General features: G+C 34.6%; 1 protein-coding gene across 18 annotated transcripts in view; it reads left to right on the top strand.

The window, feature by feature from the left end:
• CDC42BPA (CDC42 binding protein kinase alpha) overlaps window positions 1-13,199 on the top strand; it is a 327,782-nt gene that overhangs the window by 266,305 nt on the left and 48,278 nt on the right. For 9 of the 18 annotated variants that reach the window (XM_074385301.1, XM_074385296.1, XM_074385292.1 and 6 more), the window contains 2 exons: window positions 2,308-2,412; window positions 6,275-6,358. In XM_074385301.1, coding sequence (XP_074241402.1) covers window positions 2,308-2,412; window positions 6,275-6,358 — 189 coding nt within the window. The remainder of the gene's footprint in view (window positions 1-2,307; window positions 2,413-6,274; window positions 6,359-13,199) is intronic. The other 9 variants (XM_074385302.1, XM_074385294.1, XM_039464240.2 and 6 more) reach the window with 1 other exon arrangement.

Raw genomic sequence — 13,199 nt, 5'->3', positions numbered from 1 at the left:
TAAGTTCTTACTGGTATAAAATGGTATCAATTCTGCTCTGCTTCTTAATTCCATTTTAACTGAAGTTCCTCCCCATGGACTCCTGACTCTCCTTGCAATCTATATAATCTTATGAAAACTAGAAGGAGATTTTTAGAAACTGAAAGACATTTCTGCCTTATTCTCAACTCATGGTCAAAGTTCATATTTACAATGTAAACTAATTACTTTCTCTATGGCTGTCCCTGAATAAAATTGTAAACTGGGCAGAATGTTTCCTGAGTACTATTTTCTCCTACTTTGCCTTTTTCTGGTCAAAATTTACTGTCATGAAAGGAGGTAATATAACTTAGCCTTCTTGTACTTTGAGTAAATTACTCTGCTACGGAGATGCCTCTGGTGGAACAAAAATAGTGCTGAATTTGGACTCAAGAGATGGCATACAGGCCTGGCTCTCCAACTTCACAAGGCATACTAGTTTCATGATATCAGCCACATCACATGTACAGAGCTGATACTAAGCTGGTAAGCTTTAGTTCATTGGTACCACTTTTTAAAATATTGAGTATCCTAGCAGTTGGTAAATGGCTGCTGCTCCAAGAACCCTAAATGCCTTCACTGAGACCCTTCTCCCTACTTCTCCCAAACCCAATAGCTGAAAGTTTAAGGCCTGGTGGTGGCTTTATGGTCACCAGAATACCTTTCCATGCCCACCACCCAGGAAGGCCGTAGGTGGGCACCAGTGGAGTGCTACGATAGTGTTTCCCAGCCTGCTAGCCTATACCTCCCACACACTTGCCAAATTTTTTTTAATTCTCCACATTGAACAGAAATTGACTCTTTTTAAGATATGCAACATATACATTGATAACAGTATCCTACATTAATTATCAATAGGAAAATATCCTCAACTTGAGAAAACAATTTGTGCCCTTAGAGATTGAAGCCATGTGCCCAGAGTTCTGTTGAGCTAAAAACAAAGCTGTGAAGTTAATTTCTAGGGGAGTCTTCTTTTCCAAGGATTTATATTCTCAGTTATTTACCATTCAACCCAGAGGAAGTTTTGCTTTTCACATAGTTTCGAGTACAAGGACATTATATTTTAATTCATCGTTTTAATAGTTCTACTTTGCCAACAGTCTCATAACTGCACCTGAATCAACAGGGGCATTTTTTTTTTTTTTTTTTGAGATGAAGTTTCGCACTGTCACCCAGGCTGTAGTGCAGTGGCATGATCTCAGCTCACTGCAATCTGCCTCCTGTGTTCAAGCAATTCTCCTGCCTCAGCCTCCCAAGTAGCTGGGACTACAGGCATGTGCCACCATGCCCAGCTAATATTTTTTTGTATTTTTAGTAGAGATAGGGTCTCACATGTTGGCCAGAATGTTCTTGATCTCCTGACCTCGTGATCCGCCCGCCTCAGGCTCCCAAAGTGTTGGGATTACAGGTGTGAGCCACCGCAGTGGCATTTCTAAGGGGTACATTATCATCATGTCTTCTTTCTAAAATATAGCCATACTAAGAACAAAGGAAAAATTTAAGTTCATGTTTAAATTATTAAACTGATGCTGTTTTTATGATTTGTGACTTACGATCTAAGCATTGTTTTACTGTACAACATATTAAGTTCCTGAAACACTTTTCCAAATTACCTTGTCCTTTCATTTTAAAAACTCAATCCTAGTAATTCTGAAACTTGCCAAACTGACTAGTCAGTATGCTTCATAAGATCTTTTATGCTAAATTTTAACCCAAAACATTTTTAATTTCTGAAAATAAATACTTGATTTAAAAGGGTGCAACTGAATATACATGCTGGTTTTTCTACTGCTGCAAAATAAAAGGATGATTTACTTTAGTGTCCAGCACAAAGCTGATAAGATTTTTTTTTTAACTTTCAATTAATGAGTAGTAAGAGACCAAACTTCCTTCTTATGAAGGACAAAACTATCTCAAATCTGCAGTGTATATCTCTATTAAGTACTCTGTATTTATTTCACATGTATGATTCATTTTGTGAAATACAAAAGCTTCATGTGGAATACAAACATAGAATGTGTGGTAGGACCAGTGCTCAAAGCAAGAGATCAACAGTGAATATTGGAGAGGAGCCTTTGGTTAACTATTGTGTCAGTCCTTGTTTACATTAAAGCTAGTGGTTATGCTTTTGTATAATGAGGTATCCCTATGTGAATATTCAAACTAAAGTTTGTTTTCCTCCTTTCTCAAGAAATGTTGTAATCATGCCTTAACAGAAATTTGCTAAGAGCTGCACATTGTTTAAAAGTGATTTTTTGGGTTTTTGTTTTTCCTGGCTTATTTTCCTAGACTGATCCCGTTGAGAGCACATATGTATGGAACCCGAGCATCAAGTTTCACATCCAGTCACGGTCCACATCTCCTTCCACATCTAGTGAAGCTGAGCCAGTTAAGGTGCCTCATTGGAGCAGCCTTGCTCCCCAACTTTTCACTTGTGTCAGGAAAGAGGGAATTGAATGAAACAAGTCTGTCTCTCTCCTTTTAACCAAATATATTATGTAACAAGTTACAGTCTATTGGAGATCATTGCATTTAACTGATAATGTAGATAGAAGTTAAAAATTAAAGAGTACATTGTCCCCAAATAGTCAACCTGAAATAGACAAAACTAACTAGAAATATAGTCTTTTTTTTTAATTAGAGAACTATGTAGAACAGAGGATAAATTATGTAAATTTTTGAATTATTAGAAATTCTAGGCAAATGGAAGTGCAGGTGCCATGCTCATGTTTTAATTCTTCTAATAAATGTAATAAGTCATGATACAGCTAACCTGTTACATCGTAAGTAGAGCTGAAAAATAAAACAGCCACTTCTGGCAAGTGAGTAGTTCATTCTAACTGCTAAATGGGTAGCAGACAGTTAACTAAATCCTGACATTTAGTATTGCAAAAAAAAACTGTGTTGTGTTTATACTTCATGTCAGTCAATGATTTTAAATAGCCAGTAGGCCAGTTTTCTCAACAGAGGTCGCTTTCTTCCACAAGTCAAAAGAATGCTGTACCTCAGTCCATGCCATCCTGCCTTAAGATGCAGCTCTGATTCTTCACTCAGCATTACAATTCAGACAAAGCTCCTTTGCTTTCCATTTTTTAAATCTTCACACCTGTGTCTGCCATTCAAATAGAAGCAGATAGTTCAATCTGAAGAGCTGTCTAAAGTGAATTGTGAGTTGTAGTCAGGTTGTTTTTTCCAAGTCTGTGGTAGGCTTCTCCAAACTGGTTAAGTTAATGAGACCCTCTTGTGTTTTTAGTTATAATTGTTTTAATATTTTGAAATTATACATTTTGTTTTAATGATAAAATATTTCTAGCATTCAGAGAATAATATAAACACCCATGTAAGTATCACCCACATATTAAACAGATACGAAAATTTTGCGTAATTGTTTTTCAGATTTTTATTCAAAGAAAATATATTTCAGAAACAGTTGAAACATCCTCCCACATACCATTCCCCATTCTTCTTTCCCAGACATACCTAAATATCCTGAAGCTGATGCATCTTCTGTTTCTTGGTATTATATGTTTATTTCATTTGTATCCATAAATGATATATAGTAGTGCTTATTATGTGTTTAATTTACATAAATATCGCCTATATCCTTTTGTAACATTTTTCTTTCAAAAGTCTGCTTTTCAGGTTTATTCATACAGATATGTGTTTATTTAGTTCATTCATTATAACTGTGGCAGATACCACAACTATTTATCCATTCTCCTATAGTTGGATATTTAGGTTGTTCCCAATTTTTCATTGTTACCAGTGCTGAAGTGAATATCCTCATATCTGTTTTTGCATATGTGCAGAGTTTGTTTGGCATATATACTTAGTGGTGTTACTGAGTTGTATGTTATATGCATTTTCAACTTTAACTGGATCTTGCCAAATTGTTTTTCACAGTGATTGGGCCAATTTTCACTCCCCCAGCAGTGGGTGTGAGTTCCCCATTTCCTTACATCCTCACCTCACTGTCACACATCAACTTTTGCCAGTTCGATGGATTCACCTCACATCTGTTTTCTAGTGTTATTCAGCATCTTTTTGTATGTTTATTAATCATTGAGGATTTGCCTGTTCATGTCCATTGTTCTGTTGAATCATTTTTCCTATAGCTTTTTGTGTTAATTGTGTATTCTGGATACTAATTCTTTGCTAGCTATATGCACTGCAAATATTTTCCCCCAGTCTGTGGCTTATTTTAAAATTTTATTTGTGTTGTCTTTTTGTCTTGCAAAAGTTTTGATTTTAAAATAGATATATCAGTCTTTTTCCTTTATGACTTCTGCTTTTTATGTCTTTTTAAAGCAGTTCTTCTCTATGCAGAGATTATAAAGACTTTCTTCTATATTTTCTTGGGTTTTTAAATTTTGCTTTTACTTGTTTAGGACCTTAGTCAAACTGAAGTATATCGTTATGTATAATGAGAAATGGACTTCTATTGTCTTTTTCCCAAATGAACAAGTGACCCTGCTGTATTTTCCCGCATTGATTTGTAATGCTGTTCTGCTTTATATTCATGGATCTGTTTGGATATTCTCATTTCTTTTCCATTGTTCTTTTGGTTATTCCTGCACTGACAGTAAATTGTCTTAAATACAAATACTTTCACTCTAATTTCTGATACCTGGTATAGCGAGTCATCCCATACTCCTTCTTTTTCTTCTTGAACTTTGTTTTTCATATTACTTTCAAAGTCAGCTTGTCAAGTTTCACATGGGGCTTTTGATTGGAATTGCATTAATTTATAGATCTATTTGAGAAGAATTGACATCTTCATGATACTGGGTATTCCATCTATGAACATAGTATACATATTAGGTATTCTCTTACATCCTTCAATAAAGTTTCATTATTTTCAGTGTATTTCAAAATGCTTCTTAGATTTGTTCCTAGGTACCTTAAAATTTTTGTTGCTATGGTGAATGGGATCCTTTTTAAATACATTTTCTTACTGTGCATTACCTTGTCTTTATAAACTCTGTAGATCTTCTCTCCAGCACCCTTGCTTAATTTCTTTTAATTCTAATAACCTTTGGACTTTCTATGTAAATTCTATTGACAACTTTGTTTCCTGTTTTTTTTTTATTAACTTTTATATAGATTTTCAGTGTTCTTCTCTTTTATCTTTCATATTTATCTTTTCAAATGTTAAATTGTAAGTTTGGTTTAAAACTTTTTCAAGCTATTTAAAAGTAAATAAAATCTTTTTAGAGCTAAACTCACGAACAAATTTCTGAGAAAATCAACTGAATTTTGTTTTAAGGCTATAGTGCACATGAAATATTCTGGTTTTCGGAGGTTGTATGGTAACAACAAAGAGACAGATTGTTGTATAGTAACTATGAACACGAGGTTGTATAGTAACAGCAAAGATAGGACCATCCATTTTTCTTGTAATGTTTAAAATATTCTGTACTTTATACAAAGACTAGCTTTTTCCTTTAATTTTTTTGCTTTTGGCATCCAAAAAGGAAGTTATTTTCCATGTCTTTTTTTTTTAACTACTTTGATGATTAAGCAGTGGCTCTTTTTTCCCCATAATAACATCCAATGAAATGATTGGTTCCTTTCATTCTAAACAGTATCTTACAATAATACCCCATAAAAGAAGACCATATTTTACATAGCTAACTAAGAAAGATATGGTATGTGACTAAATTTATATTACAGTCAGAATTCCAATAATATTAAATAATTCCAATAAAATTAAATAATTCCCTTCTTTGGAAATTAATTTCTGCACAAAAATCCCAATGTCAGTCTCTGTCTACATATTCATATCCAGAGTTGTGTTCTATATATGTAATATATGTTCTATGTATGGAAGTTGAGTAGTTTAAAGAATCTTCTAAATATTTTATTATAAATCTTTCTAAAGACATTTTCAGATACTTTTTAGAAGTAATATGGCAAATTCAGATGAATGTAAAAATTAACGTCTTCATATTTAGGCCACATATCATGGCTTTTTTTATTTGGATCATTTGATTGAAATGATTTATTTTTATATTTCCAGACTGAAGTAACTTACCAATTGAACAAATACTTAATTTGTACATAGTGCAGGCAGAGATTTAAATTATCAACATTATGAGAATTTTAGCTTTATTGAGGTTTTCTTTATTATTTAATACAACTTTTTGCCTTATTGATGTTTTGTTTGGTTTTATTTATTTTGATTTCTTTTTAGTTATATTTGAAATTAATGGAGTGTTTCATGACATTTATTTCCTTTTTTTGCTCCTGGGTTCAGACTGTAGACTCTACTCCACTTCCAGTTCACACACCAACCTTAAAGAAAAAAGGATGTCCTGGTTCAACTGGCTTTCCACCTAAGGTACTTAATCTAGTTATAAGCACAGTGTGTTCCTTCCCCCTCTACAAGAAAAAAGAATTCTGTCTGCTTTATGCTTTTGCTGTGATTTTTAAAAAATATTATTCCTTCAAAGTTACAAGCAAAAAAATCTTAGAAAATAAATTCTGTATGAATCCAAATAAGCACCAATAGGAAAGGTAGGGAGAGCATATAGCACTTGTTCTTTTTCATCTTCTTAAATTCAGTGTTTGAAGTCTGTTATGAGAAGAAGCAGCGTTTTCTCTAAGCAGTATGTGCCTCATTAAGGCATTAAGTTGAGGCCACTTGTGAAAGAATATGAGATTGAAGTCAATAAACCACTGAAAAAGAAAACCATTCAGTGAAAAATTCAGGTGGACTTTTTTTTTTCCCATTTATTTGACATAAATATGACTAAACTATTACATATGGTAGAATGAGAAGATTTAATTGCTTGTCTCAAGCTCCTACAAAGAAATTCCAGAAATTGGAAAACTGAATGATCTGCTTCTCCAGAACATAAACCTTGGATAAGCCACAGAATGAGAGAGAGAGGTCAATGGACCTGAATAAATATACTAAAAATGTAACTGAAATAGAAGAAAGACAAAGTGAAACAACCTATGCCCAGATAAAGCAAAATTTTAAGGCCAGATAGAACATGTATTTAAAATAAACATAAAAAATATCCTTAAAGAGATCAGAAAAGAAGAATGTTGGTAATATGAGGTGGGATAAGGTAGTTAGGAAGAAAAATACATTGGAAGTACTTTAAACGAAAACATAAATGCTGAAATAATAAATGACTTTTATAGTAGAGTGAGAAAAATGTATATTACAGAAGAACAAGTTAGTAGGATTGAAGGTAGATGAAAAGCAGCAAAGTTAAGGTATATGACAACCCAGCCAAAAGAAGAAGACATTCTAGTAAACTAATGGTTTATAAATAAAAGGAAAAATCTTGAGCATTCAGGCAAAACGTATGTCACTTAAAGGGGAAAGAAAATGAGATTGTCATCAGATTTTTCCATAGTAACAGTATGCCAAAAACAACAATAATGGAATAACACATTTAAGATACCCAAGGAAAATACAAGTCAAAGATTTTTGAGTTAATATTTTAAGGATAATAAAGCATCCTCCAAAAATAAAGGCCACAGAAAACTATTAAAAACATTCAAGAGCTCAAGAAATATTGTTCCCATACCCCTTTCTGAGCAATGTACTAGAAAACAAGCTTCAGACAACCAAAATGATAAGACACCAAGTACCTGAGAGGCAAGAGTGAAGTGGGAGTCAAGAGTAAGTTAGAAAATTGATTCAGAGTCCACATGAAGTGTTATATCAGCTCTGAAAACCAGAAAACCACCCCAACTCAGCAATACATTACTTTTGTAAAGTAATTAAACCAAAGAGACCACAGATTTAGGGGCACCAGGCTCACTAGTTGGGGAAAGAGAGAAATGTGAAACTGTAAATAAATTTGACAAAAGTGCATGTACTGAATGGTGAGACCCCAAAGCCTTTCCTCTGCTTAGCTCCCAGAATACTGACACTTGGGACTACAGCCTCCTCCTCCCCACTCTGCTTAGAGGCTATCAGTGGATTCTCGAGTCCACTAAATGGCCCAGAAAAGACCTACTGATAATGTCATTTGGGGCTCCCTAATGAGATGGCTAAGTCCTTTCTTAACAAGCATATCATGTATTTGCTTTCATACATGCACACATTAAAAAACAAAATCTCTTTAGCTTTTCTACTGACTTAAAAATATTAAGATTCCCAAGAGTCAGCAGACATTTCAAAATTATCTAACAAAAGAAAAAGTCTGGCATAAATGATGACTCACACCTGTAATCCCAGCATTTTGGGATGCCGAGGCCAGGGGATCGCTTGAGCCCAGGAGTCCAAGACCCATTTGGGCAACATGGCAAAAACCTGTCTGTATGAAAAATACAAAAATTAGCCAGGCATGGTAGTGTGCACCTGGAGTGTCAGCTACTTGAGGGCTGAGGAGGGAGGATTGCTTGAGCCTGGGCGGTCAAGGCTGCAGTGAGCCTGAGATTGCACCACTAAACTCCAGCCTCAGTGACACAGTGAAACCCTGTCTCAAAAGAAAGAAAAAATCAAATATTTCCTGTTTTCATTGAAGGAAAAGGGGATAATTCAAAAAGCAGAAAGAAACAGGAATATGAGAACAAGAAGTCTCAAGTTAAAGAAAATATGGTAAATATTTTTTTAATTCAGTAATGTGTCACAAGATAAATTAGAAAATTCTCTTGGAAAATATTACAAAAAATCAGATAGAAATTAGAAAAGAAAATATGAGAAATCAATATCCAACAAATAGAAGATTCTGAAAAGGAAAACGTTAAAAAGAAAAGGAAGGAAATGATATATCAAGTAAATAAAAGACTTTTTCCTGTAACTGAAAGACATGTTTCCAGATTGCAAAGTCCCATTGGTGCCTACTAGCACTAGTGGATAGATAACAAAGATAGAGAAAACTTTTTAAACCTTTAAGGAGATAAAGATCACATCCAAATGTTCAGGAATTGAAATGACATACTTATCCAAAACAAAATGAAAAGAATAGTTAATAAGGTAAATTTCAAGCTAGAATTTTTGATTCCCTGTCAAATGTCCCATTGAGTTGCATGGGAAAAAAACTGCATTTTCAGAAATTCTAGATTTCAAAAAAATTTATCACCCATGCGCGGCTTTCTAAGGAAACTGAATTAGTTCTACCAGAACAAGGAAGGGGACCAAGAAAGAGAAAGACATGAGGTCCATAGAAGAAGGAATTATATACAGGCTGGTTAAGAAAAAGACTGGAGTAGGAAACCAGAGGGCTTTAGTGGGTATGTTTTCAGGTCGATGGAAAGGGGTGGGGGGCTGAAAGGTTTCCGATGTGTTTGACCATGTGATAAATAGATTCCAGGGGATTTTACAGTTTCTTAGAAGAGTTTGTAAGATTTAGTGATAGAGATACAGAAAGGTAAAAGTCAGAGGTTGGCGAGCACTATTAATTTTAGAAAAATTGAAAGGTTATACAAGTGAGAAATTATAACCACAGTGTAGTTCTTATTAGTGAGTAATAATTCCCTAGTCATAAAAACTTAGACATTACATATAAATTTTAATCTAAAACTGTACTGTAACAATATTGGAAAAAATGAAAGAAGAGAGTAGATAGTGTAAAGGGGCCAAATCCTTCTCTACCATAGCAGGAAGTGAACAGATAATGTGTCAAATCAAAAAATGTAGTATAGGCTTCCTCTCTCCCTTGTCAATATAGATATCTATTACAGAAGAAGGGAAATAGCTTCAAAAAAAAAAAAAGAAGAAGAAGAAGAGTTAAATGAAATTGCTTCTAGGAAGGAGGAGTCGGGGCAAAGGGATACTTTCGATTTTGTCATAAGCATTGTAATGCCATTTTACTTTTTCAACCATATGTATGTATGTATTTGATTTTAAAAATATAAAACACATAAGAGAAAATGTAGAAATTTTTTTTGTGACTGGGAATAAATATAAGATCTCAAGTCACAAGCATAAGGTGAAAATATTCATGGACTTTACATCAAAATTTAAAATGTTACAGTGAAAGCATTGCTAACAGATGATGGCAGACTAGTGGAAGATATCTGCAATGTTCACCACTAATAAGAGATTTATTTCTAAAATATACAAGAAACTTCTGCAACTCCATATGAAAAGACTGAAAATCCTATTGAAAGATTGGCAAATGATATGAATAAGTAATTCTCAGAAGACGAAATCCTGTTAGTCAACAAGCATGTGAAGAAATGTCCAACTTCATTAATCATTGGAGAAATTTTTTAAATTTAATTTTAAAATTACTATCCCTTTCTACTCAAAATCAAGGTAACAGTAAATAAGATGGCCTCAAGGATGTGGAGAAACAGCCAGCCTCCCATGTGGGTACTGGGAGTATAAATGGGTGCAGCCATTCTGGAGAGAACCTAGGCAGTGTGGAATCATACATATGCTGTACGAGTCAGTAATCTCATTTCATCAGAAAAATCTGTTTCCTTCAGAAAAACCTTCATACAGATTCATTCGGCAACATGATGAAGATGCTTATTACTGCATTTTTTATGGCAGTAGGGAGTTGGAAATAGGGAAAAGATTCCTAAAATATAGCTGATACATAACAGAAATATGTTTATATAAATTAAAAACACATACTCAGACTATCTAATTTATAAAGATATATACATGTCCAAGGTATTGGAGATAGAAATAGGGTGAAGATTCATATAATGTAGCTGATAAATGACAGAATCACACTGATATAAATTAGAAACACTCAGATTATCTAAAGATATATACATGTCCAAGGTATTGGATCATCAAGGATGTATGGGCAAAAGAAGGTAAAATAAAACTAGAGTGAGGCTTCTACCACACTGATAATATTATTTTATCAACTAAATATTAACTCAATTTGTTGCACCTAATATTTCTCCCCAAAAAATAAAGTTTATTTCATGTTTTTTAAAAGATAGAGAAGTTAGGCTGGGCGCGGTGGCTCAAGCCTGTAATCCCAGCACTTTGGGAGGCCGAGGCGGGTGTATCATGAGGTCGAGAGATCGAGACCATCCTGGTGAACATGGTGAAACCCCGTTTCTACTAAAAATACAAAAAATTAGCTGGGCGTGGTGGCACGTGCCTGTAATCCCAGCTACTCAGGAGGCTGAGGCAGGAGAATTGCTTGAGCCCAGGAGGCGGAGGTTGCGGTGAGCCGAGATTGCGCCATTGCACTCCAGCCTGGGTAACAAGAGCGAAACTCTGTCTCAAAAAAAAAAAAAAAAAAAAAAAGAGAAGTTAATCTGTAATTATCTCAAAATAGAAATTTTAAAAGAAAAGAAAAAATATTACTTTAAAAAAGAACATTTCTTATTTTTTTTCCCTGAGAGAGTCTCACTCCGTCACCAGGCCAGAGTGCAGTGTCACAGTCTCAGCTCACTTCAATCTCTGCCTCCTGGGTTCAAGTGATTCTCCTGCCTCAGCCTCCCGAGTAGCTGGGACTACAAGCACGCGCCACCATGCCCAGCTAATTTTTGTATTTTTAGTACAGACGAAGTTTCACCACGTTGGCCGCCAGGATGCGCTCGATCTCTTGATCTCGTGATCTGCCCACCTGGGCCTCTCAAAGCGCTAGGATTACAGGCATAAGCCACCATGCCCCGCCAGAAAATTTAATTTCTTTAAAACATTTTAAAATCTGTTCTAAGGAAGAAAGGGTTGTATGAGATACTCTTTTACTTTTCATTTATTAGTGGCAAAAGTTTAATTATCTACAATAAATTTCTAAGCTTTCACCGAGGGTTGTACTTGATTCTACTTGGCTCTCACATCTTCTGTTAAAAACATTTTACCTTCTCCAGTGTGTAGCTTAAAATCTACCACACAGACAGAATCAAGAGTAGAACAGAACTCTTTCTAATCACCACATTGAAATTTGAGGTTATAGTTAATTCTGTCTACTCCAAATGATCACATAATCTAAAATTCTAATTTTGGTCCATACTTTAATACCTTTCTTACTAGACTTTTTCTTTTCATTTTTTTTCTCCTCTTCCAGCTATTTCACAAAGGGAAGTATTAGACATCAAATATTGACCAGGAGGCAGGAAACAGGGATATTAGATGCCAAGTAATCTAGATTGATTATTCATCTGTCTTTCTATTATCATTTCTCTTTTTCACACTGAAACAAAACCAGAATCCTGTTGTGTATTACCAAAAGACTGATGCCATCAGAGTAATTATCTTTTTTTTTTTTTTTTTTGAGACAGAGTCTTGCTTTGTTGCCAGGTGCCAGGCTGGAGTACAGTGTCGCGATCTTGGCCCACTGCAACCTCTGCCACCTGGGTTCAAGCAATTCTCCTGCCTCAGCCTCCTGAGTAACTGGGACTACAGGTGCACGCCACCATGCCCAGCTGATTTTTGTATTTTTAGTAGAGACGGAGTTTCACCATGTTGACCAGGATGGATTCAATCTCTTGACCTCATGATCCGCCCACCTCGGCCTCCCAAAGTGCTGGGATTATAGGCATGAGCCACTGTGCCCGGCCCAGAGTAATGATCTTTAATTATGTTATGTTATACTATCCTTAGTGAAGATTAGTGAAACATAAACTCCTTAATCTTTAGTAGTAAATTCACAACCTCTCTCATAATTTAACCATCAACTACCAGTTAGATGATTTATTACCTAAAATTCTCATCCAAAACATTGGGTTGTTATTTTTTTCCCTATTGTCATACTCAGAATTGTGACATCCTAAGTAGCTCTCTTGCTGGGGAGGAAGTGTTTAGATAGATAGATAGATAGATATAGATATAAATTACATGAGTTATTTCATTGTTACTGTTTCAGATATGTCTTCTTATCCTTTAGAAGAAAAAAAAAATTAAGCTACTTAGAGCAGTTGATTAATTTTTCCTTCTTTGTATTAAAAGCCTCTAGAACTAACCAGTAGAATAACTTTACATCTTTTGCATTAATGCATTTTGAACAATTGAAAAAGTTAGCACTAGAAAATTTACTCATAATAGTTTCTCAAAGAGCCAAAAATTTAAATGTTGTGTACAAGAGAAAGAGCAGAATTTTATGATTTTAATGAGTTTCTTCATATAAGGAAATATCTATCTTTCCAAGGTGGTTGTTTACATGAAATAGGATGAATTATATAGAGTACTAGTACAGTGCCTGCACCCTGACTGAAACTCAGAAGCTACAGGAGCAATTGCAGTTAGTAATAAGATAGTCTGTGTTCTGCTTAGAGTCAGTTCCCAGTGCTGCTTTGAAACT

The sequence above is a fragment of the Saimiri boliviensis genome, chromosome 14 (assembly GCF_048565385.1).
Source record: "Saimiri boliviensis isolate mSaiBol1 chromosome 14, mSaiBol1.pri, whole genome shotgun sequence".
NCBI lineage: Eukaryota > Metazoa > Chordata > Mammalia > Primates > Cebidae > Saimiri > Saimiri boliviensis.
The sequence above is the reverse complement of the archived record's forward strand: the minus strand, read 5'-3'. Positions and strand labels throughout refer to the sequence as shown.